Source organism: Lathyrus oleraceus, chromosome 5, assembly GCF_024323335.1.
Source record: "Lathyrus oleraceus cultivar Zhongwan6 chromosome 5, CAAS_Psat_ZW6_1.0, whole genome shotgun sequence".
Taxonomy (NCBI): domain Eukaryota; kingdom Viridiplantae; phylum Streptophyta; class Magnoliopsida; order Fabales; family Fabaceae; genus Lathyrus; species Lathyrus oleraceus.
This window is the reverse complement of record NC_066583.1, coordinates 255,281,722-255,303,903: the sequence shown is the minus strand read 5'-3', so window position 1 is coordinate 255,303,903 and position 22,182 is coordinate 255,281,722. Positions and strand designations below refer to the sequence as shown.

Here is a 22,182-nt window from a genome sequence, read left to right as displayed (position 1 = left end):
GGCCTCAGGCGCAGGCACAGCAATCGACTCCTCGGCCTTGAAGAACGACCGTTCCACATAGCAGGGAGGCAGAAGATAGCTGCCCGGTCCATGCGAACCTCCTGGAGACGACCTGGTAAGGGCCCCAGCCGGACGCTTCCGTTTATGGAGGGGAGAAGCCGCTGGCGACGGACTGCTATCAGGAATGGTGATCGGGTTAAGCCGAGGAGGAGAGGAAGGAATCACGCTCGCCGCCTGCGAGGGACCGACCCCGGCATCGCCAGCAATCTCCGAGACACGGGCCGCAGTTTTCTTCTTCTTCTTGGGCACCCGGTCAGGAGCGCCGACCTGATTCGCCAGCTTCAGCACCCGATCACGAGCATTGGGCATGGCACCTGCAAATAAATTACACACAAACGTTAGCGACCGAAGTCATAAACAGAAATAAAAAGCTAAACAAAGTCTGCCTACTCAATAACGCCAGAGCTTCCTCCTCGGTATCACACTCGAGCAGAGCCTTCGTATTGATATAACGCGTCTCGGTGATTAGCTCCCCGGCCTCATCCAGGTAGGGCACGCCCTGTCGATTCGCCCAGAACGCCAAGCTGAAGCTCTGCACGTAATCGACCAGCTTCTTGTACGCGAGCCTATCCTCCTCGCCGAGCATCGCGTACTTGACCCGGTAATGCGCTGTGGAGAGATCGAAATGATCACGCTGCCACCTCAGCGGTATCTTCGACATCAGCGTCTCCTCCCCGTTGGGTTCCCGTTGATAGTAGTAGAGAGAGTGAAGGGCAGCCCGGGTAATCGGCATCACCACGTACCACCGGCTTTTGAAATGGCGAACAGAATCCTCGTACGTCTTGAACAGACGCACGGGCTGCTTGAAAGAAACCCAACTGTGGCGGCCACGGGAACCGGACCTCTGGAGATGGAACACGTGGAAGAAGAGAGCCCGGGTGCAACCAATGCCGAGGAACTGGCAAACTAACTCGAATGCCCGCATAAATGCGAGGGCATTAGGATGTAGTTGGGACGGCGCCAGCCGGAGCCACTTGAAGACCGACATCTGGAAGGAGCTGAAGGGCAGTCTCATCCCCGCCTCACGAAAAGCAAATTCATACATGGTGAACTGCTTCCCCGGGAAATGATGACAAATGCGGTCTTCTTCCTTGGGGGCGCAGCAATACCAGTTCGGTGGATCCTCCCGGTTTATGGCCTCGACCATAGCGTGAGCAGTGATGGCTTCGTCACAGAAGTCTGATTCCTCCTCCAAGGGCTCGTCCGCAACCCAGGAGAAGTCGACCTGCCCGGAAGAGGAGGCGTGTTCGGTACCATCTCGGACACTCCCATCCCCGACAGGGAGACGAGCGATTGTCGCGTCGTCGGTGGAGGACCCAGAATCTTCCTTCCTCGGTCGTAAGCGCCCGGTAACACCTGAAACGCAGACAGAAAGAGTGAATTCGACGTCGTATCAAATCCACCCTTCCACCGCAGGTCAAGTGAAAGGGCGTAACGGCGACGGACACTAACCGTGCTCAACTCGGTGGCCCGCGCATTCTATGGAGACCGGGCATAAACTTCATACAACCTATGCAAGTGTTGCCCGGCATATGAAGTTTATGCCCGGTACAGTAGGATCCCAACCCTATTTTCTACCATCTAATATACACCTACAGTCCACTACACTGTCCCTAAGTTAAACCTAACCACATTTCTACGAAAATAGCATGCGTTTGACAGAAAACAACAAGGAAAAAGAATGGGTCACAGTGGAAAACCATACCTGACATAGTTAAGTTGAAAAGGTACGGTGGTGTCCGAGCAGAAAACGGTGGTTCAGATAGGAGGACGGGCGGAGACGGCGGTCCAGACGGTTGAGAGAGCAAACGAGAGAGAATGTGGAGAACTCCGGTGAACGCGTGAGCAAAAAGAAAAAGTGGAAATGAAGTTACTCAACCCCTTTTTATAGGGCTTGGCACGTAGACCAGCACGCTAGGTCATCATTACCTAGCCTGCCTACGCCGTCTTTGCGCGCGAAACGAAGCGACCCCACTAATTCTGAGACACGTCTGTCAAAGATGAGAAGCTGAAACGACCCGAGCACCTATCCATCTCCTCGACTCACCAAGACGCCACCTCCCCGCGTCATACCCACGTTTACTACAAGGAAGGCGCAGATCAACCGACCACCTCCATCCCCGACATTCCCGAAGAAAGGGTCGGTCATGAATAGGTCTGGCACGACCTCGCCTGTCTAACGGTCAAGCTTCCCCATCGTCGCGGGGAACCCTTAGTCGAAACATAAGTCATCCCTCTGGCTCAGAGACTCGACTTGGGGGGCTCCTGTTCCGGACTGGGCCATGACCCTAGGCACGGCACGGCCCAATACTCGCCAAGCCCACGTCCAAACGGCCATGTCCACACGACCACGAGGACGCGTCAGGTGGACGACAGTCCGCCCGACGAACGTCTCCCCGACCCCTTAAACACGTGTCGGACAGTGAGCGGGTCCTCCTCGTACGATCTCCATCCACTCACCGTCAACCCACGTCGCGGGCACCTCAGTTGTGTCGGGCAGGGCCTTAACGGCATCCCACTCACCACGTCACCCAACTCCCCTATATTATCGCCTTAGGGATAGGGGCAGTTGGACCAGGGGGCAGACTTTGGTCTAGGTCTTAACGCTTCTTACGCGTCCCCTGGCAGCTCCTCCTTGGGCCTAGCTAATCCAGCCCATTAGGAGCCTTGGCCCAGCGCTGGGGGCTCACTATAAATACCCCTTTCATGGCAAAGGGGCAGGTATTCTAACTCACACTCTGATAACCTCATTCTGTACCTTTTCTGACTTAAGCATTGGAGCACCTTGCAGGTACACCCCCCTCTCATTTCATTCTCCGGCCCATTAACCAAGACCGTGGAAGGCCCTCCTGATCAGGTGAGATCAAATAGTATAAATCAAATTCAATGATTTAATTATTGAATTGGATTCCAAATTATTTTTGAATTAGTTCGATTCTTTATAAGGAAAATTTAATCAACCATGATTAAAGTAGTTTTAATTTCTAGAAACAATAATAGGTAAATACTCCATAGCAACCTACCAGCGTACACGTGTCATGCAGTACACAAAACCTCGTTCCACCTCCACGTGTCAACATCCGAACACGTGAAACGTGTCACTGAAGCAAGCGAAAAAATTATTTTCACACCACCTAAATTCAAAAATAAAAGAACCTTTCATTTCGTTTTATTTTAATTTTAGTTTTATTTTGTTTAGATTTCTTTGACGCCAAAGTAGACGAATTAATTGGGATCACACATACCAAACTTTACCAATAAACAAATTACTCTACCCAATTGGTCAATTTTAAAATTTCTAATTTCTTTTCTCTCTCTTTTTCTGCATATAAAATATAAAAACGCACTTACACTAATTCATTTGATCCTATACAATATCCCAAGACAGAACCTCTCCACACACTTTTCCTTTATTTTTGAACCAAACTCTTTCACTTTTCCTTTATTTGCAGTTTCTTTTTTCAATATCTGTGAACAAAATTAAAGCTATCAAAATCGCGTTTCAAAAGCAGAAAAAGAAAGAAGAAGCTATTATGATGGAAACCATGCAGCTTCAGAAGCAGAGAGATGAAGGAGAAGCTTCTTTTTCTTCTTCTCATAATCATAATCACGTTTCGCCTTCTCCAAGTTTCAGCAGTTACTCATCGGAGACACTCGCCGAGATCGCCGCCAGAGTAATCGACGAGCTTCGATGGGATCCTCATTCCGTTTCCGACGACGACGCGCTTTACCAACCGTGGGAAAACGACAGCGGTTTTGCTGCTACTCCAAACGAAGGTGAGGATGACGGTAGTGAGTTTGAGTTCGCGGTGGTTTCGACGGACTCGATAAATTTCCCGGTGGTTTCCGCGGATGACATTTTCTATAACGGTCAGATCAAGCCTTTGTATTATCCAGTTTTCGATCAAAATCTTCTAAACGACGACGAAGCTGTTTCCTCCGTGACAGTTTCCAATGAAACTACAACACGACGTCGTTTACCTTTACGGACGCTGATGTTTGAGGACAACGAAACGACGGCATCGTGTTCGTCGTCCACTGACGAGAGTGTAGACCTAGAAGCTGTAGCGGAAGGGAGTTACTGCGTGTGGAACCCTAATTCGGTTGGAATTGAACCAAAAAAGAGTAGCTCCGCCGGTTCTGGATCGAAGCGGTGGAAGCTTCGGAACTTGCTTTTGAGAAGCCATAGCGACGGGAAGGATAAGCAACCGGTGATGTTTCAGATTCCGAAAACGACGGCGGGTAAAGTTTCGCCGTCGGTGGAGCATGACGGGAAGAATCAGAGTAAGAAGAAGTCGTTTTTACCTTACAGACCCGAATTTGTTGGACTTTTCGCTAATGTCAATGGGGTTGGTAGGAATCTGAACCCGTTTTGATTTTTCGACCCGAGTTCAATATTATCAGTATTTTTATTTATTTATTTTTAATCATAGTGTACTATTTATGTGCCATGTCAATCTAATTATTTTATAGTTTATTTGTTTTAGTATTTTTGCGCCGCGTATTATATCGTAATTAAAGAGATTGAGATGTAGTAGTATTTATTTATTCTTTACTCTGTAAATTATTTTGAATTTTAAGTTATTTTTTTGTTCGGTATCAAAGTTCTATATTCGGTACGGTTTGTTTGTATTTGAATTAGTGTGGTGGTGATGTTTTTATGTATATAAACTAAGATATTTGGGTTGCTTTTAGGCCACAATGTGTGTATATAATCTATTTTAATAGTATTAGTGTTAATTAATTAATTAATGTGATTTGCAATTTTGGATAATGAAGAAAGGTTGTGTATCTTACGCGGTTAAACTTTTGGATTAGAAGATTATTATGCTAAAGATAAGTAGAATAGTGTGGGAAAGGAGAACCGAAATAGTCTTTGGTGGATAAATCACTTTAGACCCGGGAACTGTTTGACAATTAAATGGAAATCATGTACTTGTAACATTCTACTACTCTTTCCATTTTGTGATAAACGTCATTTTGCATTTTTAGAAATATTAAAAAATTAAATTTATCCCACCATCTATTCACTTTTTGAAAACTCAAATGACAACATATTATTAAAAAATTATTATTATTTAATTATAATTATCTCTTGAAAAAATTACATATTTTTAAAACTAATTTTAAATATTTTAATAAATTAACAAAAAAATTTAAAAGTAATTAAATTTCTATATTTCATAATTTAAATATTTTAATAAATTAACCAAAAAAATTTAAAAGTAACCAAATATGTTAGAATTATTCTATTATTATTGTTCATAGTAAGTTTCTGACTACCAACTACTATATCCTAAAAAAATTGAAGACGCAAACTTGAAGAAACAAAAAAAGTGATATTTGTCTGTTATAGCAATAGCAAATTAGCAATATTGATCATTAAGTTCCACTCTTTTCAACCAAAGAAGAATTAAGGAAGATTTTGAGGGAGATACTTCTAGAAATCAAGTTCGTCCTCCCTACTTATTGGGCCCCTCTTTTTTATCCCTGCCTATATACTCATAATCCTTTGAATTTTTTGTTTTAATATTCAGAGAAAAACCTCATTCACACAAACTTCATTTCTAATTTAGTTCTAGAAGCAAAAACAGTGAAGAGAATGTGAGTACTCCACATCATGCTTAATTATATATTTTTTGTTAATCATATTTAATTTTAAAAATAATTCCTTCTATATTTTCTTTTATCAAAAAAACTTGCACAGTACACAGATAATGATATCTTTTTTAAATTAAAAAAAATTAAATGTTCATTACTGTATATAGTCTTGGTATATACGTGGTGGGTTAGCCCCTACTTTTCTAGGAAGTTTTGCTTTGATTTTCAAATTTTCTGTAATCTTCTAGGAAGTTTTACTTTCGTTTTCCGTGACAATTTAAACTTTTTCTATAGAACAATACTATTCTTTCTGCCTCTAAATATGATATTATCCTTGAAATTTACACCAAAGTAGAGCTTTATTTAATATATTTGCTTCAATTGTATCTCAGATTTTTTAATTTATGAATTGCTTCTTTTCTTGGTTCTTCTGTTGTGTGTCGATATAGGCCTAAGCAGTAAGTGAGATTTAAGGTTGATATATGCCCATCAATGTTATTATCTTTTTATTTAAGGTTGGTAATTATTAAAGTTAATTTGTTTTTTTAATTGTGTTCTCTAATTGTTTAGAATCTCTTAATGAGTTGTTTTATCCGCGTTCCGTGGGTTTAAAGCACTAAAAAAAAATACTCATTAGTCACGTAATTTTCACATCACAAACATCAATATCACGGCATTACCATAAATTGACACGTAAAAAATTGAATTTTTTTTTTAAATATCCAGAAATTTCAAAAAAATTTCAAAAATATCCAATTTTTCAAAATAATTACACAAATGGCCAAAATTGGCCATTTTTTACACTTAGGCGCCACCCTAGTTGGCGCCTACCCTTAATGGGTAGGGCAAGTCGCCACTAGGGGTGGCGCCTATGCCCAATCCATTTTTTTTTTTAATGAATGTTTTTTTTTTTTTTTAATTTTTTTTTTATTTATAAATTTATGTTTTTTATTAAGTATATTAATTTATGTTCACACATATATATAAATAAATTTTTTTATTTATATATATATATATATATATATATTAATTTATATATATATATATTAATTTTTATATATATATATATTAATATAATTTATAAGTAATTAATATTATTTGAAAATTTTTGGAAAAAAAATTAATTTATATATGTATAAAGATATGATAGACAATATTTTTAAAGATAAAGATAAAGATATAAAGATAATAAACAGAAAATATTTTTATTTAAATAATAGACAAGGCAAATATTACAAAGATATGATTAATCACATATGATGCGGTCCCTTGTACGATCCGCACGGGGGAGGTCTAGTTACTCGCCTAGACGGTTCACGTGGTGGTGGTGCTTCCCTATTACCACCCCTTGCCCTAACGCGCCCCCTTGCCGCTTGCCGTTGTGGTTCGGTGGAAGTCCCTTCAGTGCTGTAGGAAAGACGGGTCCCCTCTGCGCCCTCGAAGCTTTGTCTCGGTGGGACAAACTGACTACTGCTGGGTGCGCCCTCGAATTGTGGTCTTTGGTAGTTTAGGGTTGAATCGGGTTGGCCAAAGTGCAATGTTTGTTGTGGTGTGTAGTAGTCCTGTTGGTAGTCCTCTTGTATACCCGTGTCGGGGCTAGGTGGAGGACTGGAAGAGCTTGGGAAATTGTCGTGTTGGAAGTGTTGGGATTGGTGGAAGTATGGGGATTGATATTGTGGTAGGTGTTGGGACTGTTGATGGTGGTGGGAATGTTGAGTTTGTTGTTGGTAGTCTTCATGGTATTGGGATTGAGTTTGTGGTATGTATTGTTGATTTGGTTGGGGGGTGGACATGTGTTGTGGTTGTTGTTGTTGGTAATATGGTGGTGGTGGTTGTTGTTGGTAATAAGGAGGTGGTGGTTGTTGTTGGTAAAATGGTTGTGGTGGTTGTTGTTGGTAATAAGGTGGTGGTTGTTGTTGTTGGGAATACTGTGGTGGTTGTTGTTGTTGGAAATATGGCTGTTGCATCCGGGGATCGTCCAAATAGAACGGGTCAGACACAATCATTTCTGGATTGGTATTTGCTCTATACCATTCCACATATTCCCTTGTCGGCTTCATTTCGTTGGGCGCCACCGGAAATTGTAGAACATAGTGGGCACGGTCTTTCCACATTTTTCGAAAGTCCTTAGCAAATTCCTTCCAATTTTGGGCATACCACTGGTGGCTGACTTTTTTTAGATGCCAAGGTTCCATGGACATTGGGGGGCCTGGGATGTCTTGATGCATTCCGAATTGAAGCTTGACACGGTCACTTTGGTGCATCTCCACAGTGGTGAACCGCATTATGGCCGTTTTTGCTGTCCAAACAGCTGCATCTTCGGGGTTGGGTTGATGTTCCAATCCCAAATATGGCCTCCAAATAAACTGCAAAGAAAAAAGTAAATATGTTATTTATCGAGAATGCATGACATTAAAAAATCAGTTAGAAGTTGAGTGATTTAGTGGTAATACATCCTGTGCTCGGAGACGATCCAACAGTTGACGATAAAATATAATTTTATTTTTGGGGGTAAGACTGTAATCCAGACCGGTTGTAATGAACCTAAACAAAAAAAGATAAATAATATTAGTTACAAATACGTATAGAATAAATATATACAAAATGAAATAAGATCATAAATTTACCTAGTTGCGTAGGGGAAGGAGTAGTCATTAGGATTTTCTGGGGCTAGCCTCGGCAATCTCCACCACCCCCATGTTTGAAGCAAAAAAGCACATCCGGAAAATGTACAGTGCTCATTTTGTGCATTTTTACACAAAGAGCTATATAGGAATGCTAACACTGCAGAACCCCAACTATATGTGCTTATTCTATCAATGTCCCCGAGCAAACTCAAGTACATAAAATTTATGCTATTTCCCGTCCCTTCGGGAAATAGCAAGTTCCCAAACAATAGCATAATGTAAACCCGGGTTTTTATGACTTTTTCTTGTTCGGAGGATTCCTCAGTCAAAGTTATGGAGTCGTGGTACAATTGTAGGCTAGATAATTTAATACCCTGACCCCTTGCTTTGGCAGACCCCTCACCCTCGACCAGATCTACCCCCAACATTTGAACACATATTTGGTTAGGCTGTTGAACATTTCCGGTGACAGGCTTACCATCTATTCTAAGACCTAAAAGCATGTACACGTCCTCTAATGTGACGGTACATTCACCAGTTGGTAGGTGAAAGGTGTGTGTCTCAGGTCTCCAACGTTCACACAGAGCCAAAATGAATTTGGCATCAATGGTGGCATTTACGACATGCATTACATGACCGAAACCCGCACGCTCTATGTAAGGTACGCACCATGGGTCTGGATAAGGCATTGGGTGTGAACGTTGACGAAATTTCTTGGGATCCTTTAAAAACAAACAATATAAAAAATTATTATATTGGACTTTTAAAAAACTAATTACAAACATACGAAAGAGGCAATGTTCAAGAAGAACTTACAAATGAGGCAATGTTTGCCCTAGTTCCTCTGTGTTCTTGGCCCATGGTAAGAAGCGACATGACTGCAATGTAGGAAGAAGCTTGGTGGATGAGAAGTTTCGCCTGAGTTCTCTGAATAAAAGTGTTAGTGGTAGATGAAAACTTGCAAGAATGACCCCCTATTTATACTCTTTTTCAAGTAAACTGAATATGCAAAAATGTGACAAGTTTAAGGCATGCGTGGTAGTGTTGGCATGCATTGGTGGAATCTGATGATGCAGAAACGTGACAAGTGTGAGGCATGCGTGGGAATCTTGCAGAATAGGTGCAGACTACGTGGCAGTGTTGGCATGCATAGGTGCAGACTAGGTGGGAGTTGTCATGTCTTGGGGAAGACTTGGTGGAATCTGATGATGCAGAAACGTGACAAGTGTGAGGCATGCGTGGGAATCTTGCAGAATAGGTGCAGACTACGTGGCAGTGTTGGCATGCATAGGTGCAGACTAGGTGGGAGTGGTCATGTCTTGGGGAAGACTTGGTGGAATCTGATGATGCAGAAACGTGACAAGTGTGAGGCATGCGTGGGAATCTTGCAGAATAGGTGCAGACTACGTGGCAGTGTTGGCATGCATAGGTGCAGACTAGGTGGGAGTGGTCATGTCTTGGGGAAGACTTGGTGGAATCTGATGATGCAGAAACGTGACAAGTGTGAGGCATGCGTGGGAATCTTGCAGAATAGGTGTCACACTGTACAGGTCAGATGAGAAGTTAAGTGTCACAGAGATAGTAGAATCCAATTTTAGCTTTGATATCCCCCAAAAATTTATTTAACGGTTGAAATTTGACTTTCAAATATTCATTATTGTGGTGTACGCGTGCACTTTCAAATATTTATCAAAAAGAAAAACAAATAATTATATTGTAATTAAATTATTTTATGTTTTATTACAACTTTAAATTGAATACTTCATTTAGTTACGCCATACTAATTGGCGTATATGTGTTATAAAAGTACAAAAAGTCCAAAACACCTGCATGGGAATCTCTGAGACTAAGCTCAGGCTAGGTGGATAGGTTGGCATGCATTAGTACAGACTAGGTGGGAGTGTTGCATTCAAGGGTGTGACACGTGTAAGGCATGCGTGGGAATCTCTGAGACTTGGTGGTGAAGACTTGATGGGGAACAGGCATGCATGGTAAAACTTGACCACCAAGTCTTCACCACCAAGTCTCAGAGATTCCCACGCATGCCTTACACGTGTCACACCCTTGAATGCAACACTCCCACCTAGTCTGTACTAATGCATGCCAACCTATCCACCTAGCCTGAACTTAGTCTCAGAGATTCCCATGCATGCCTGTTGCCCATCAAGTCTTCACCACCAAGTCTCAGAGATTCCCACGCATGCCTTACACGTGTCAAGGGGGTGGTAAATTAAAAATGTTGGATAAATATATGGAGGGATTAAACTCCCCTCACTGATAAAGAGATTCTTAAAATCGTGTTAGTAGTTTCTTACAAATAAAGTAAAATAGTGATTATGTGTTTAAAATAATATTCAATCGTGTCACATTTTTTTTGTCATCAGAATCCACCAAGTCTTCCCCAAGACAAGACAAGTCCCACCTAGTCTGCACCAATGCATGCCAACACTACCACCTAGTCTGCACCAATGCATGCCAACACTACCACCTAGTCTGCACCTATTCTGCAAGATTCCCATGCATGCCTTCCACGTGTCACACCTTTGCATCATCAGATTCCACCAAGTCTTCCCCAAGACAAGACAAGTCCCACCTAGTCTGCACCAATGCATGCCAACACTACCACCTAGTCTGCACCAATGCATGCCAACACTACCACCTAGTCTGCACCTATTCTGCAAGATTCCCATGCATGCCTTCCACGTGTCACACCTTTGCATCATCAGATTCCACCAAGTCTTCCCCAAGACAAGACAACTCCCACCTAGTCTGCACCAATGCATGCCAACACTACCACCTAGTCTGCACCAATGCATGCCAACACTACCACCTAGTCTGCACCTATTCTGCAAGATTCCCATGCATGCCTTCCACGTGTCACACACATATCTTCACAGCAATCTTCACACACATATCTTCACAGCAATCTTCAGTAAGATTCTTGCAGTATAAATATTCACACACATTTTCGCAAAGGTATTCACAATATCTTCACACCAATCTTCACAAAACCTTGACAATATCTTCACAAAACCTTCACAAAACCTTCACAAAACCTTCACAAAACCTTCACAATGTCTTCACAAAACATGTCATCTTCTTCACAATACAAAGTCAAAGCTCACGTCAACGGTGAGACTTATGAATGTGATATGTCTGGCTTCCTATTTAGAAACACCGAATGCACTCGGTTTTGTCTAAATAGAGGAGCTGACTTCTCTTATCTGAAAAGGAAGATTGAGTCCAAACTAAGACAACCCGTGTCCCAAATTTTTTATCAACAACCTTTTTTTTCAGAAAACAACTCTGTCAAGTTTTATAAGTCATTGATTCAAAATGACATGGAGACACAATACATGCTTCGTAACCATGAGTACTCTGGTTACGAATACATAGTGTTGTACATTGTGTTGGAACAACCTCAACCAACTCAGAATATTCAATCACAGGTTATTGATCCTGTGATTGATGACGAACAAGATGCTGAGCACCACGTTGAAGACGATGTGGTTGATGATGCTGAAGACGTGGTTGATGACTTGGTGAACCGTCATTCTGAAGACGAAGACCAACCTCAAATACCTATAGCGCAACGCTACTCACCTCCTGCGCACTTCACAACACTTAACTTGGGCGAGGATGAGCCCTCATCAGATATGTTCTACAACCCATATATGAGGTCTGATGAGGACTTAAAGAAGGGTGACCAATTTCGGACCAAGGAAGAGTGTCTGTTAGCAATAAAGAACTGGCACTTGAAAAATTGTGTTGACTTCGATGTTATCAAATCAAATCCGGAAAGATACGTTATTGTATGCAAAAATCCGGAGTGTGGATATAGGTTGATGGCATCGTACAAGAAGAAGCATAATGCGTGGGTGATAGGGTCCATATCTCAATCTCACATTTGCGTCAACACCAACATGGCACAGGATCATCGCAAACTTAGCCATGACATGATCTGCCATTCCATATTACCTCTAGTTGAGGCTGACCCATCACTGAAGGTCAAAACAATTATCTCCCATTGTGTGGCTGTTTTCAAATATACACCGTCATACAGAAAGGCTTGGTTAGCGAAAACCAAGGCAATTGAACTGGTGTACGGTAACTGGGAGGAATCATACAAACAACTACCACGCTACCTGGCTGCACTACGATTGTATTCACCTGGGACGGTTACTATAATGGAGACCTTGCCTGCACAATCCCCTGACGGAACTCGTCTAGAAGGTAATGGAATTTTCCACAGACTTTTCTGGGCATTCCGTCCATGCATCATCGGGTTCACATTCTGCAAACCACTTGTCCAAGTCGATGGAACTTGGCTGTATGGGAAATACAAAGGATCGTTACTGATGGCGGTCGCACAAGATGGCAATTCAAATATTTTCCCAATAGCCTTTGCATTGGTGGAAGGAGAAACGGCTGCTGCATGGAGTTTCTTCCTTAAGAATCTTCGAACGCACGTGACTCCACAAGCTGGCATCTGCGTTATTTCTGACAGGCACGCCTCAATAGACAGTGCATACAATAATCCAGCAAATGGCTGGCATGACCCCCCGTCTACCCATGTTTACTGCATCAGGCATATTGCCCAAAATTTTATGCGGGAGTTCAAGGATAACTTCTTGAAGCAACATTTGATAAACGCGGGGTATGCCTTAAACCAACCTGGATTCCAATACTATCGCCGGGAAATAGTGTTGGCAAATTCTGATGCAGGGAGGTGGATCGATAATATCGACCGAGCGAAGTGGACTAGATCATATGACGATGGGGTGAGGTGGGGCCACATGACAACAAATCTTGTGGAATCAATGAACGGCGTGTTTAAGGGCATACGTAACCTCCCGGTAACCGCATTGGTGAGTGCGACGTATTTTCGGATGGCAACGTTGTTCGTAACAAGAGGCAGGCGCTGGAATGAAGTGTTGCAGACGAGTCAGGTATATAGTGATGCCTGCATGAAGTTTATGAGGCAGGAATCTGCCAAAGCCAGCAGCCATCGGGTTACGGAATTCGACCGCCATGGCCACACTTTCAGTGTCAAGGAAACAATTGACCACAACCAAGGGCTGCCCAGACAAGAGTATAGGGTCCTAATACCAGACCGTTGGTGCGACTGTGGTCAATTTCAGGCGTATCGTATGCCTTGTTCCCATGTCATTGCAGCGTGTTCACACAGCCACTTCGATGCATTATCGCTAGTGTCTCCAATCTACAAAGTTGCAACATTGCTCAATGTATACGACAATCCCTTTCCGGTGGTAGCATTGGAGGCGTATTGGCCAGAGTATGACGGGGAAATTGTTTGGCACAACGAATCGATGCGGCGGAATAAAAGTGGTCGCCCAAATAGCAGGCGCATTAGAACTGAAATGGACGTCGCAGAGAAAATGCAGAGGAAGTGTAGCATATGTAGACAACTAGGGCATAATAAGAACAAATGTCCATATCGTGGATCTAGTTCCACAACTTAGTTTTCACTTTCATAAATCTGTGTACCAAAATCATTTTAAATTAAAGTTTACTTTTTATTCCAAATAGAAGATGACACTTGAACAACAAACACAAACATCTAACATTACAACACCAATTACTAAAACAAAAACAAATACTGGAACAAAAACAAGTACTAAAACAAGAACAAGTACTAGAACAATAACAAATACAACAACAACATGACAAACAACCATTAAAATCTAAGAAATTACAACAGTTAACACTATGTCGTCTGATCCATGCATCATTTGGATGCAATCAATGTCGCTTTCAACTTCAACCCACCAGCGTATCGTTTCTCCAGTTTCAAATGAGAACCTTGTTCTAAGCCTCTGAATCCTTCTGATGACTTCACCAGGTTGGTAATCTCCCTCTAACCAAGACATCAAGGACCTTTTTAGTTGGTCCAACGAACGGATGTTCCAAAATTTCATCTCCATTGGGGGTTTCAAAGGCGAGAAAATAACATGCCCATCCCTTTTTAAGATTACTGGTTCAGGATCCGGGCGCCTTGATGATGTTCGCTGCCATGACGACGGTCTTGGGGATGCCATGAACTCAACTTGATACAGAAGGTGGTAGGAAACAGTGGTGAAGAAAATGCAAGGAAATAACACTTTATTTATAGGAAAAGATCTGGGTTGTACACCAGTCTACCTAACCCTAATTCTCCCAAAAATTTATAAATAATATTATTTACTTATAAATTAAATTAATATATATATAAATTAATATATATATATATATATATATATATATATATATATATATATATATATATATATATCTTGTAAATAAATATTTATATATATTAATTAAATGTGTATAATATTAATTGTTTATAAATAAAATATATATATATATATATATATATATATATAAATTAATATATATATAAATTAATATATATATATCTTGTAATAATTTTATTTATATATAAGTGTTAATATAAATTAATATAATTTATAAAAAAAATATATTTATCAAATATCTAATATTTAAAAAAAAAAAATTAAAAAAAAAATTAATAAAACATTTAAAAAAAAAAAAAAAAAAAAAAAAAAAAAAAAAGGGATTGGGCATAGGCGCCACCCCTAGTGGCGACTTGCCCTACCCATTAAGGGTAGGCGCCAACTAGGGTGGCGCCTATGTACACAATTAGGGCAAATTTTGCCCATTTGTGTAATTTTTTTGAAAAAATGGTTAATTTTGAAATTTTTTTTAAAATTTTGGATATTTAAAAAAAAAATTCTAAAAAATACGCCATAATTTTGTTACATGAAAATCACGTCACAACTACGACACGTGAAAAACGCGCCACAACTTTGTCACGTGAAAATCATGTCACTAATATGTACATAGGGGTAAGTGCAGAAACCACCAACACCAGATTCCTTCAAGTTTATGTTTTTTTTGCTGTTTCAAAATGCCACAACTTTGGGTTGCTAATTTGAAATGTTTTTGTTGTTGTTCGATTTAAAACGCTCACCATCATTTGGAACTTTTGATTTGGACTGCTGGTTTAAAATGTTTATGTTGTTGTTGTTGTTGTTCAATTTGAAACCACCACCACCATTTAAAATCGTTGATTTTGTTAGAATTAAACCCAAGACTTTGAGTAATTCTGAATCAATCTCGATGAACAAGATTCAATCGCACCGATTGAATTCCCTCTTATTTTCACTCATCACTCGAGTGAATCGACCAACCTTGGTTGCAAGATTGTATCGCTGCACAATGGTGATGAAAAACAAGAAAAGAAGATTGAATTGAGAAGAAAAGAGTTAGGGTTTATCGAGTGAAGGAAGAAGATGAATTTTTGCAGAGTTCCACTATGCTCACAAACTGTGATTCTTTATTCTTTTGCAACTACAAAATTCAAGTGTTTAAATAATAGGGGTTACTCTCCATTTATAGATTTTGTTTACTTGCCCTTTAAGCAACGCCCAAAAACAAAAGTCCAAAATACCTAATTCTACGAACACTACAAAATTAGGTTTAAAACTAAATCCATGTCGAGGCTAACTCCTCGACACTTCGACACACAATATTTCGACAACAAACTCTGTCGAAAATACTGCTTTGAAACAAAAATTATAATTCAATACACCACCTAATTCATTGTGCCTAAGATATCTACATTCATCATAGATCTTAACTTCTTGAATACTTCGACCTGCACTCCTTTCGTCATGATATCTACAATCTGATTCTCAGTTCTGCAGTGTTCTAGGTTCAGCTTCGCTTCTGCTACTTGCTTTCGAAGATAATGGAACCTCATTTCGATGTGCTTGCTTCTTCCATGAGCTATCAGATTCTTTTCCATATTGATAGCAGACATGTTGTCAATCTTTATGGTAATCGCTCCATGATATTTTCTAGTAGTCTCTTCGACCAAACTCACCATCCATGTTGCTTGACACGCACAAAGAAAATCAGTTATGTACTATACTTCACACGACGACAATGCTACTATTGGTTCCTTTCTTGAACTTCAAGCAACTGTTGCACCACCTAGCATAAACACGTATCCAGCTGTGGATTTTCTATCCTCAACATCACTACACCAACTTGAATTAGTGTAACCCACTAGCTTGCATTCTTTTCCTTCATTAGCTGCAGGAAACAAAATACCATAGTCGAGAGTTCCTTTCAGATACCTTAGTATCCTATTCGTAGTTGTTAGGTGTGATACCTTTGGTTTCTACATGAATCTACTCACCATACCTACATTGTATGCTAGATTAGCCCCTGTGTGACAAAGGTATTGAAGTGATCCAATGAGTCTTCTGTACTACGTTAGATCGACATCATCTTCATTTGTGTCTTTTGATAGTTGCAATATGGGCTCAGCTGGAGTCGAAGTTGGGTTTCATTCTTGCATCTCAATTCTCTTGAGTATTTCGCCCGCATATCTTCTTTGATGCATCATCAAGCCTTTACTACTTTTGTAGATTTCAATACCAAGGAAATATGAGAGATTTCCCAAGTCAGACATTGCAAACTCCTAACTTAGGTCATATTTGAAATCTTCGATCTCCTTCTTGCAACTTCCTGTTATCAACAGATCGTCGACATAGAGACATAGTATAAGAAATTCACTATTGCTTCTTCTTACATATACTCCATGCTCAGTTGTGCACTTCACAAATTCATTTCCCCTTAGGAAACTATCTATCTTCTTACTCCAAGCTCTTGGAGCTTGCTTAAGTCCATACAGGGCTTTATGCAACCTGTATACCTTACTTTCTTCACCATGTTTCACAAACCGAACTAGTTGTGCAACATAAATTTCTTCATCCAAAGGGCCATTCAGGAATGCATATTTCACATCCATCTGACATGTGTTCCAGTTTTTCATGTTTGTTATACCAATAATCAACCTGGTTGGTTCAATCCTAGCAACAGGTGCAAAAACTTCGTCGAAGTCGATTCCTTCCTTCTAAAGAAATCCTTTCGCCACAAGTCTTGCCTTGTGTCGAGTTACCTCACCTTTGGGATTCAAATTCACGTTGTATACCCATTTCACATTGATTACGTTCTTATTTTGAGCAATTCGACAAGTGACCAAATATTGTTGTCTTCAATGGACTTCAGTTCCTCATTCATTGCTTTCACCCTCTTCAAATCCTTCAATGCCTCAACTACATTGATTGGTTCGACATCTTCATATAAATCATAGTGTACCAGCTCACCTTCATCATCGACCACATCATCTGATGTAATCACACATTCTTGCAACCTTGCAGGCATGTGTCTTGTTCTGTGAGGTCTGCTTTTGCTTGCTTGACCTCTGACTTCTTCTTATCGATCTTCTCTTTTGACTTCAGTTACTGGTTCTTCACATAAGATTCTCATTGAATCCTTCTTGACATTTTCAGTCCAATCCCATTCCGTAAGCTCATCTATGACCACGTCCCTGCTGATTACTACTTGCTTGTTCATTAGGTCGAACAACTTGTAACCTCTAGTCTAATGATATTCTATTAGGATCATCTGACTTGAATTGTCATCAAGTTTTCTTCTCAATTAACCTGGAACATGTCTATGTGCTAATGATCCAAATACTTTCAGACGACTCAAGCTAGGCTTGACACGAGACCAACATTCTTCTAGCGTAATTACTTCTAGCTTATTCGTTAGACATCTGTTCAAAATACATGTAGTTATCGACACTGCTTCTCTCCATAATTCTTTGGGTAGACGTTTGCCTTTCAAAATACTTCTCACCATGTTCATGATGGGTATATTCTTCCTTTATGCCGTTCCATTCTGCTGTGAAGTGTAGGGTGGCACCACCTAATGCACAATCCCTTCTTTCTCACATAGCTTGTCAAAGTCTTTCGACGTATACTCTTCACCATCATCAGTATTTAGAATCTTGAACTTTTGACCATTTTGTGTTTCGACCATAGATTTAAACTTGGAAAATACCTCGATCACTTCACTTTTCTTCTTGATCAGGTAAGTCCATAATTTTCGACTGAAATCATCTATGAATGTGACAAAGTATTTGTTACCTCCAATCGAACCCACCTGGATAGGACCACACACATCAGAGTATATGACTTCAAGAATTGCCTTCAACTTGATTTCTACATCCTTGCTGAAGTTGTTCTTATGTTGCGTTGCCTACACACATTCTTTACACACTTCATTTGGAAATTCAATTTCTAGTAACCCTGAAACCATATTTCTTATTTTCATATTTCTGATGTCTTTGAAATTGAGATGGACAAGTCTATAGTTGCATATCCATTCATCCCTGCTAGCTGCAGTTGCAAGGGACTTGTGTTCCATCACATCAAGTTTAATCCTAAAGGTTCTATTCTGAGACATAAGTGCCTTCATGATTAACCTTCCACCTGAGTCGAGAACTCTCATCATCTTGTCTTTGATCGACACTTTGTAGTTCTTTTCGACTAACTGCCATATGCTAAGCAAATTACTTTTCATGCCTGATATGTATAATACATTGGAAATTACTGACATCTTGCCATCTTTCACCATAATCAAAACATCACTAATACCTCCAGCTGCTAGAGTATTGTCATTGCAAATTTTACCATGTTCTTCATTGAGGGTTTCATGTTGATAAACCAATCTTTCCTACAGGTCATGTGTGATGAGCATCTTAAGTCCAAGTACCATTGATCATGGAATATTTCTTTATCTCTTGTTGTGACCATCAACAACACTCTTTTTCTTCATGCTTTGCAAACTTTGCATCAGTTTCCTGATTCTTCTATTTTCAGAATAATCACTTGAGTAGTGACCATACTTCTGACGATTGAAACACTGAATGTGACTTTTGTCAGGTTTTCGACCACCACCTATTTCTCTACCTACAACACCATCTCTTTGGTTACTTTGGTATTAGGGTCTTCTCTAATTCGACCAACCTCCTTCTAGAAATCAAGTTCGTCCTCCCTACTTATTGGACCCCTCTTTTTTATCCCTGCCTATATACTCATAACCCTTTGAATTTTTTGTTTTAATATTCAGAGAAAAACCTCATTCACACTTGTCTAGACTCTAGAATACTCAAACTTCATTTCTAATTTAGTTCTAAAAGCAAAAACAATGAAGAGAATCTAAAAGCAAAAACAATGAAGAGAATGTGAGTACTCCACATCATGCTTAATTATATATTTTTTGTTAATCATATTTTAATTTTAAAAACAATTCCTTCTATATTTTCTTTTATCAAAAAAACTTGCACAGTACACAGGTAATGATATCTTTTTTAAATAAAAAAAAAGTTCATTACTATATATAGTCTTAGCCCCTACTTTTCTAAGGAAGTTTTGCTTTGATTTTCAAATTTTCTATAATCTTCTAGGAAGTTTTACTTTAGTTTTCCTTGACAATTTAAACATTTTCTATAGAACAACACTATTCTTTCTGCCTCTAAATATGATATTGTCCTTGAAATTTACACCAAAATAGGGCTTTATTTATTATAGTGGAATCAGCAAAGCTTCAACTGTATCTCAGATTTTTGAGTTTATCAATTGCTTCTTTTCTTTGTTCTTCTGTTGTGTGTCTCAGCAGTAAGTGAGATTTAAGGTTGATATATGCCTATCAATGTTATTGTCTTTTTATTTAAGTTTGGCAATTATTAAAGTTAATTTGCTTTTTAATTGTGTTGTCTAATTGTTTAGAATATCTTAATGAGTGGTTTTATCCGCGTCAGCGTCGGTTTAGAGCATTAAAAAAATATTCATTAATCACGTAATTTTCACGCCAGAAGCATCAATATCATGGCATAACCATAAATTGACACGTAAAAAATATGTCACAACTTTGTTACATGAAAATCATGCCACAACTATGACACGTAAAAAATGCATCACAACATTGTCACGTGAAAATCATCACTAATATGTACATAGGGATTGGTGCAGAAACCACCACCACCACATTCCTTCACGTTTCTATTTTTGTTGTTGTTTCGAAATGCCACAACTTTGGATTGCCAATTTGAAATGTTTTTGTTGTTGTTCGATTTAAAACCACCACCATCATTTGAAACTTTTGATTTGGGTTGCCGATTTGAAACATTTTTTTTGTTGTTGTCCAATTTGAAACCACCACCACCATTTATAACCGTAGATTTTGTTGGAATTAAAACCAAGACTTTGAGTAATTCCAAATCAATCTTGATGAACAAGATTCAATCGCACCGATCGAATTCCCTGTTGTTATTCACTCTTCACTCGAGTGAATCAACCAACCTTGGTTGCAAGATTGTATCACTGCAAAATGGTGATGAAAAGCAAGAAAAAAAGATTGAATTGAGAAGAAAAGAGGTGGGTTTATCGAGTGAAGGAAGAAAATGAATTTTCTACAGAGTTCCTCTCTGCTCACAAACTGTGATTCTTTATTCTTTTACAACTGCAAAATTCAAATGTTTACAATAATAAGGGTTACTCCCTCTTTATAGATTTTGTTTACTTGCCCCTTAAGTAAAGCCCAAAATACCTAATTCTGTCAACACTACAAGATTAGGTTTAAAATCAAATCCATGTCGAGGCTAACTCCTCGACACTTCAACACATATCATTTCGATGACAGCATACTCTATCTAAAATACTGCTTTGACACAAAGAATTACAATTCAACACACCACTCAATTAATTGTGTCTAAGTTATCTACATTCATCATAGATATTAACTTCTTGAATACTTCGACCTGCACTTCTTTCGTCATGATATTTGGAATTTGATTCTCAGTTTTGTAGTGTTCCAAGTTCAGCTTCGCTTCTTCTACTTGCTCTCGAAGATAATGGAATCTCATTTTGATGTGCTTGCTTCTTCCATGAGCTATCAGATTCTTTTCCAGATTGATATCATACATGTTATCGATATTCATGGTAATCACTCCATGATTCTTTCATGTAATCTCTTCGACCAAATTCACCATCCATGTTGCTTGACATGCACAAAGAGAAACAATTATGTACTCTACTTCACACGACAAAAATACTACTACTAATTCCTTTCTTGAACTCCAGGCAACTGGTGCACCACCTAGCATAAACACGTAGCCAACTGTGGATTTTCTATCCTCAACATCACTACACCAACTTGAATCGGTATAACCCACTAGCTTGGATTCTTTTTCTTCATCAACTGCAGGAAACAAAATGCCATAGTTGAGAGTTTCTTTTAGGTAAATTAGTATCCTATTCGTCGCGGCTAGGTGTGATACCTTTGGTTTCTACATGAATCTACTCACCATACATGCATTGTATGCTAGATCAGACCCTGTGTGACAAAGGTATCGAAGTGATCGAATGAGTCTTCTATACTACGTTGGATCGATATCATCTTCATTTGTGTCTTTCGACAGTTGCAATATGGGCACAATTGGAGTCAAAGTTGGGTTTCATTCTTGCATCTCAAATCTCTTGAGTATTTCGCCCACATATCTTCTTTGATGCATCATCAATACTCTACTACTCTTGTAGAATTCAATGCCAAGGAAATATGAGAGATTTCCAAAGTCTTACATTTCAAACTCCTCACTTAGGTCATATTTGAAATCTTCGATCTCCTTCTTGCAACTTCTTGTTATCAACAGATCATCGACATAGATACATAGTATAATAAATTCACTATTGCTTCTTCTTTCATATACTCCATGCTCAGTTGTGCACTTCACAAATTCCCTTTCCATTAGGAAACTATCTATCTTCTTATTTCAAGCTCTTGGAGCTTGCTTAAGTTCATACAGGGCTTTATGCAGTATGTATACCTTGCTTTCTTCGCCATGTTTCACAAGCCCAATTGGTTGTGCAACATAAAATTCTTCATCCAAGGGGCTATTCAGGAATTCATATTTCACATCCATCTAACATCTGTTCCAGTTGTTCATGTTTACTAG

The 22,182-nt window shown here is 39.5% G+C and overlaps 2 protein-coding genes across 2 annotated transcripts; one reads left to right on the top strand and one right to left on the bottom strand.

Moving 5' to 3' along the window:
* Positions 1-3,280: 3,280 nt before the first annotated feature.
* Positions 3,281-4,546, top strand: LOC127083622 (uncharacterized). The gene has a single exon (XM_051023941.1). The coding sequence runs from the start codon at positions 3,594-3,596 to the stop codon at positions 4,434-4,436; it is 843 nt and encodes a 280-aa protein (XP_050879898.1). The 5' UTR covers positions 3,281-3,593; the 3' UTR covers positions 4,437-4,546.
* Positions 4,547-6,853: 2,307 nt separating this feature from the next.
* Positions 6,854-9,169, bottom strand: LOC127088073 (protein MAINTENANCE OF MERISTEMS-like). The gene is made up of 3 exons (XM_051028984.1): positions 8,289-9,169; positions 8,115-8,205; positions 6,854-8,027 (listed from the first exon to the last, which is right to left on the bottom strand). Exons 1-3 carry the CDS (start codon positions 9,071-9,073, stop codon positions 6,912-6,914), a joined length of 1,992 nt encoding a protein of 663 aa, XP_050884941.1. The 5' UTR covers positions 9,074-9,169; the 3' UTR covers positions 6,854-6,911.
* Positions 9,170-22,182: the final 13,013 nt, after the last annotated feature.

Excerpts from the sequence above, each read along its gene's own strand:
- LOC127083622 (XM_051023941.1), top strand. The coding sequence starts at position 3,594 with ATGATGGAAACCATGCAGCTTCAGAAGCAGAGAGATGAAGGAGAAGCT.
- LOC127088073 (XM_051028984.1), bottom strand. The coding sequence starts at position 9,073 with ATGTTTGTAATTAGTTTTTTAAAAGTCCAATATAATAATTTTTTATAT. Across the intron at positions 8,206-8,288 it reads TCCTTCCCCTACGCAACTAG|GTTCATTACAACCGGTCTGG; the intron begins GTAAATTTATGA and ends TTTTTTGTTTAG. Across the intron at positions 8,028-8,114 it reads ATCGTCTCCGAGCACAGGAT|TTTATTTGGAGGCCATATTT; the intron begins GTATTACCACTA and ends TTTTCTTTGCAG.